Source organism: Pteropus medius, unplaced genomic scaffold, assembly GCF_902729225.1.
Source record: "Pteropus medius unplaced genomic scaffold, Ma_sr-lr_union100, whole genome shotgun sequence".
Lineage (NCBI taxonomy): Eukaryota > Metazoa > Chordata > Mammalia > Chiroptera > Pteropodidae > Pteropus > Pteropus medius.
Genome location: NW_024344378.1, coordinates 22,783,618 through 22,790,430, shown reverse-complemented (window position 1 = coordinate 22,790,430; position 6,813 = coordinate 22,783,618). Strand labels below are relative to the sequence as shown.

General features: G+C 49.1%; 1 protein-coding gene across 1 annotated transcript; it reads right to left on the bottom strand.

Annotated features, from left to right (window-relative positions):
• Positions 1–791: 791 nt before the first annotated feature.
• Positions 792–3,400, bottom strand: FRAT2 (FRAT regulator of Wnt signaling pathway 2). Its single transcript, XM_039871622.1, has one exon. The coding sequence runs from the start codon at positions 2,866–2,868 to the stop codon at positions 2,173–2,175; it is 696 nt and encodes a 231-aa protein (XP_039727556.1). The 5' UTR covers positions 2,869–3,400; the 3' UTR covers positions 792–2,172.
• Positions 3,401–6,813: the final 3,413 nt, after the last annotated feature.

Sequence of the window (6,813 nt, the reverse complement as noted above, 5' to 3'; positions counted from 1 at the left end):
AGCACAGAGCAATGACTTGTCCTGTATGACACAGCTGGTGAGCAGCAGGGATGACTCAAACCAAGTCACGGAGCACTCACTAGCCTTCCCCGGCAGCTCCATCATGGGAGGCTGCAGGGCAGGCTGGGGGGCAGGGGGAGAGGTGTAAGGTGCTAAGCAGGAAAGGTCCCCCAGGGGACTGGTTAGCAGAGCTGGGCTGTCCCAAAAAAAGGCTTCCTTGAAAAGAGCAAGGTAGCAAATAGGAAGGGGTTCTGCTGAGCTCCATGCCTGGGGAAGATGGGGCTGTGGGCAGGAGAACAAGTAGGGGCTGATTCAGTTAATTTAACCCCTTCCTGCTAAACTGAGGTGTTTTACAACTACTAAATACATCACTATAAAACCATGTTTCTTTCCATAGGCTACAGCTCAAGACTAGGTCAGTCTCCTAGGGGAAAAAAGGCTGGATTTGCCTGTGTCCTCCCCATTCTTCAAACAAATAATTCAGATGAAAACGCTCCCTCAACCCCGCTCCAAACACAAGTCCCTTGGCCTCCGCCCTCCAACCTCCAGTGTTTCTGGAATATGTTCTTATTCCACAAAGGGAGTGGAAGCCCATCTAGCAGTTTTTAAAAATCTGGACCTAATTTTCTGATCTTGTGGATCATCGACCCAGAAGCACTGAAGTCCTGCAGCTCTACCAGCTGAGCCTGGGTTCCCTGAAGTGCACTCTTCATTATTAAAAGTATCCCCACGTGCTTCCCCGCCCCCACCACCACCAAAAAGCGAAACCATGCTCCACAACAAAACAAAAATAATTATTCGGCAAACGTTTTAATTAAGGAATCCTATAAATCAGGACCACCACAATTTCAGACACTCCGGTGCGAAGTGTACATCAATAGCTACATCTGAAGGATGAACAAGCCATTGAATCTTTTTTTAAAAAATGGGGTGAGCTACCTTATAGTCTGGGGGTGGCACCTTACTTAAAGAAGCCATCAAGTTTCACAAGGGTAAAGCTAGTGGTTTCTCCTCTCGGAGAGTCACATTTTATAAACAGTTTCAGTCACTCACAAAGAAGAGCTAGTGGCAGGAGGAAACTGTGAGGACCCATGAAGGTTCAAGACGCATGGATCCAGAGGGCCAGAACAGAGCAGAAAAACAGCCAAGGTCTCATCCACTAGAGCAGACACCAGAAAGGGTGGAACAAGAAAAGCGGGATGGGAGGACAGGAGAGACACTCAAGAAATTGTTTATAACTGTTTCTAAGAAAGCTCATGGCATGGCCAAGAGGGGCCTCATGGGAAGAGGAGGAGTTCTGAAAAGAGCAAAGCACAGAAAAAACAAATAACTCTCCCCATATGTCTCTCTGCCCGAATCCCAAAAGGTAGGAAAGCACAGACAAGGCTCTTCTTGGAGCAGGAGAAAAAAGGACATGGGAGTGAGTTAGCTCTCCCAAGAACCCCACAGCCTTCCAAGCACAGCAAACCATGACCTTGAACCACAGGTGGCAAGGTTAAGTCATTTAAAAGTCCAAATTCAACTCCAACTCTACCCACCTTCGAAATTCACCTCCCTGCGATCCCCTAACTGGAGTTCACATCTCCCACCTCTATCAGCCACTGATTAGGTGGCAGAAAGGGAGCGATGCCAACCCACCCACGACCAATCTTTTACATTCTTCTTCCCTGCGGAATTTCTTTGCACAGCAATTGTAGCACCATTTTCACTAAGCTCCTCCACCGGAAAATAAAGAAAATGTATTCGTGTCATTAAGTTTTCAAGTATTGTTATAAAGTCCTCACGAGTCGCCCCCACCCCCTTTCCTTGGAGTCCTATCTTTAAACAATCCAAGCACACGACGCCCTCAAGGGCTAAGTCAGGTACAAGCCGATGCAAGTAGCTGCCATAGTTCTCTCAGTTTATCCCAAGTCCTTGGCCCCACGGTGGCCGAGGAAATTCTCATGCGGCATGGACGCGTCCTGGCCCGTGCATTTCTCCACGTTCAAGTTTTCTCCAACAGTTTCGCCGGGGCCGGTAACTTCTCCGCTTGAGGTTTCTCCCCAAACACCTCCCCGCTGTCCGGGCGGTCGCTCCCTGAACGGCGACAGCGGCTTCAGCTCAGGGTTGGTGAGGGCAGGATGCTGATGAATCTGCGAAGCGGCCTCCTCTTCCTCCTCCAGGTGCCCCAGGTTAGTGCAAGGCGCCGGAAGGCTGCAGGACGACGGGGTCCGGTCCGCTGCGGCCTCCCCCAGTCCCGGGGGCGCCCGCAGGGCTTGTGGCTGCAACCGCGGCGACAGCTCGCTGGAGCCTCCGCACAGCCTCCTTGATGAGGTTCCCCGAGAGCACAAGCTGCTGCAGGAGCTGGTGCGGGTCGTCGTCGTGGGCGCGCGCCCCCGCTGGGGGCCATCGTCGCTGCTGCAGGCGGCGAGAGGCAGCGGCGCCCCGCAACCATCCTCGCCGGCATGGCCCCGGCAACGCACCAGGGCCTGCGGTGAGCTCCACAAAGTAAGGCGCAGCCCGGCCACGCACGCGGCCGCGGTCCCCGAGGGCGCCGCGCAAGGCCCCAGGGGGCGCCGGGCCCACCGCCGCGGGCGGTCCCGGCGGCTGAAGCAGCGGCAGCCTGGGGGGTCCGGCCTTGTCAGCCCGCAGCGCAGCCGGGGGCCGCGGGGGCTGCAGCGGCGGCCCCGAGGGCGCGCACGGGGAGGCCGGGCTGTCCTGCGCCCCGTCCAACTGCAGCGTCTCGCCGATCTGGGCCACCAGCCGGTCCACGTCGCCCGAGCTGCCCAGCGTCACCGACTGCTCCAGCAGGAGGAAGCTGTCCTCCTCCTCCTCCTCCCCCTCCGCTTCCTCGCCGGCTTCCTCTTCCTCCTCCCTCCGGCACGGCATGGCCCCCCGCCCGGACACCCGGAGCTCTGCGGGCGTCGCTGGCGGCTCTGTGGGCCGCGGCGGAGCCGGGCGCGGTGCTGAGGCTGAAGCCGAGGCCGAGGCCGGGGCCGGGGCCGGGGCCGGGGCCGAGAAGGGAACGAAAGCCGAAGACCAGCGAGCACTCCGGCCGCGCGCTGCAGCCGCGGGAGCCGGAATCCTACCGGCTCGGGTTGATTTGTAAACAATGGGTGACGTAGCCGCCGGGTCCTACCACCGCCCCAGAGCGGGGGAGATGAGAGAGAAAGCGTCGTGTCGCGGTCCGTCGGGGACAGGGGAGGGCCATGGCGGGAGTATTCTCTGTCTGCGCTCGGTGCCCGCCTATGAGGGGATCGCGGGAGTGGGGAGACCTTTGTAGGGCCCTGACCGGATGAGCAGCACAAGAAAGTGAAGACCCTGAGGCAGCCTGGGTTGGTTTCTCCCACTCGCAGACACACCCACCCACACGCCCAACCCCTCCTACTCAGAGGCTTCCTCCCTCCCCACGTGTGGGCAACGCTTGAGCCCGTCCTGCCCCTCCCCCGCGCACCCGCAGTCGTTCAGACCCCGGCGTGGTGGGCGGACGAGTGTTCCCGCAGGCTATCCGGCCTTAGAGAGGTGTGGGTGCAGAAACGGGGAAGGGATTGGAGTGCCAAGGGGACATCGCAAAGGAGGGTGGAATCCACCTGAGGTGGGCTTTCTGAGCCTTCCCTCTCTGTTCAGTCCTCAGGCCCCCACACACAGAGCGAGAGAAGGACGCGCCACTTCAGCGCTAAAGAAGAGTTGATTTTGTTCATTTTAAAAAAAGATTCAAAGACAAATATAGGGGGATGAAAAAATTTCATAATCATAGAACTTAAATATGGTTCGCATTAAAACTTTTTTTTTCCTTTGTAGTCTTTTTCTATGTTATACAGCCACACATACAATGTTGTGCACTTTTCCACTTTGCATTATACCTTAAACGGTGTTTGTGTTACTGCATGCACTTTGAGAACATATAATGATCACGTAAGTTTCCATCAAGTGGCTGTACCATGAATTATTAAACAATTCCTTTAATGTTTACTGTTCACCTAATTTAACTATTGTATGTGGCTGACATTTTTGTGCACAAAACTTTCCATGTTGATGACTTTCCCTAGAACATATTCCCAGGAATGGAATTTTAGGTCAAAGGGTATGGATATTTTAAGGTTTCTGATAAATGTGCCAAATTGTTTTACAGTTAAGTAAATTTACTTCCCCATCATTAATGAGCATACATTATTCATTGCACTTTAACTAGTATTTGAGTACTCTAGTTAATTTTTTTTTTTTGCTGATTTCATAGGTGAAATTTTTAACTCCTTTCAAGTTTTTCTTTGATTTTAGTTAGGTAGAGCAGTTTTCTAAATGTTAACCACCTGTACTTCCTTTTTTGTAAATTGTTCCCTAATAAGTGTTTCCTATTGACTTTTTCTTATTTGCATGACTCTTTTGCATACCAGAAGTTAACTCTTTTCATAGTTTGCTGTGAATATTTCTTCAGGTTTTTGTTGGCCCTGTATAGTCATTTTTTTTCATTAAAACTTAACAAAGTTTAATGTATTCGAATCTATAAAATCCCCTTTCTGTGAAACTTCTAATACAATGCTAAATTTAAAGTCTTATTGCCTTCAGAAACCTATTAAATACTCAGTTCAATTTTCCTTAGATTTTTTTCTAATACCTTGATTTTTTTCAAATCCATTTATATTAATTTTGGTCTTTGGTGCAGAGAGATGATATGAAATTTTTTTTTCCCCTCAGAGAGCTTGCTAGTCAGGGCTGTACTTTTTCATTAGGACAGAGGTGTGTGGGCAGTATAAACATAAGCTCTGTCCTGGTGAGCTTCCAGCTGCTGGTTAAACTGATGATTGTGAGGACTAGGTGGGGCTGGGAATATTTTGATCAGTCTGGTCAAAAAAACCCTGAACAGGTTGTACAAAGACCTAGATTCAAGTCTCATTCCTGCCAGGTCTGGGTGTGTGGCTCCTGGCAAATCAGTTTACAAGTGTTTTCACTTGTAAAATGGAAAAAGTAATCCCTGCCCTGCCTCCCTCTGAGGATTGTTTTCAGGATCAAATGAGATAATGGGAACAGGCTTTGTCAGGCATTACACAAATGTAATGTGGGATTAGGTCCAATGGTTTACTAACAGAGGCCTGGCTCCATTCCAGCGATTCCCCAAGGGAAACAGCTAATATAGTAATGATGAAGGATCCCTCTTTGCAGTCCACTAAGTAAAACATATCCTAAAGGCATTGCTTCCTTGAATTTGCCGGGTCCCTTGTATTCTGTCTCCCTCTACCCTGACCTGGGATTGTTTAAGGCCCTCTTGAAGTCAGCCCAGAGGCTCCTAAATCCCAAGGTGTGTCACCACAACTAGTTCTGCAGGTTTTGGTGACAGATCCTTTCCTGACAGGCAGCCTTCCTCCTCCATCTCTGTGGAGGGCTCTTCACACACTTTACTGATGAGGACTGGAAGCTATTCCTCCCAGAGTGATTCTCATTTTCATTCTGATGATACTTACTGGAGAATTTCAAGGAGAATGAAAATTAGGGGAGGGCTTTCAGCAGACTTAAGTAGTAATTTTTTTCCTCCTCTCTGTAAGATGATGCCTGCCTGTAAGTAGAGAAAAGCAGTTTTATGCTCCATTGACTTTAAACATTAATGGAGCTGGTGTAGCTATTGTCTCTAATCCAGCATCCCTGAAAGTCGATTTTGTCTTCTTGTCAGGGTAATTCCCATAGTGTTCTTAGTAGTATAGGAAATGAAGCTTTGAGATGGCATTCTTTTAAAAATCTCCCCTTTGTAATGTTGCTTGTGTGTGGAGATTGCTATGTAAATATGCCTGGAACTTGGATATTATACTATTCATTATAAAGATGAATTCATTATAGAAGACAAACTCCATTTTCTGGGGAGCACTTCTCCGGAGAGCTCTGAGAGAGGGAAGTGCCGTGCTAGACTAGTGGAGGCAGAGAAATGCCCTGGATTAGGAATCAAAATACAAGATGCTGGAGAGGCTCAGATGCAATTAAAAGTAATGAGAGGGTATCAAAAAGGGAAGTGATGAGAGCTGTGTGCCTGGCACGCTGGCTGCCTGCCTGGAAGGAGACACAGGGTATTCAGAATCACCAGTGGAAGGACACAGAATTCAAGGATATTCTGCATTAGTTTAGACTAATTAGTTTAGATTTCTGCACTGAAATCCTTCTCGAGGAGTTTGCTTTCCATGTGAACTTTGTTTTCAGTTACCTGCACTCAGAGACACCAGCTGGGGTGAAAAGGGATGAACATTAGGCTTGGAATCCCACTTGGATCTGGTTGCTTCATCCTTCTGTGCCTCAGATTCCAAATCTGTAAAAGGGGGTGGGGAGGAGGAGGGATGTGAGAGGGTGATCCCTTCCTTAAAAAATTATTATATTACATGAGAACATGTATGAGAGGGCTTACCACATGGAACCTGGGGTGATATTGAGTTAGGTTTTGGGGAGCAGAAATAGTCCTAGTGATGTTCAAGTCCAAAACAACAAAAAAAGGCAAATTCTATGCCATGGTCCATCAGTGGATAAACGGATACACAAACTATGGTATACCATACAATGCAATATTACTCAGCCATAAAGTGGAATGAAGTGCTGATATGCTACAACATTATGTTCGAAAACATACTAAATGAAAAAAGCCAGACACAAAAGGTCATTTTATATAAATGTGCTTCCATTTATATGAAATATCCAGAATAGGTAAATCCATAGAGACGGAAAGCAGATTGGTGGTTGCTTAGGTCTAGGGATGAGAATGGTGGTGGTAGCGGGGGAGGAATGACTGCTAAAGGATACAGGGTTTTCGAGTGCTGAAAATTTTTTGGAACTTGATTGAGATGGGGATTGCACAATTTT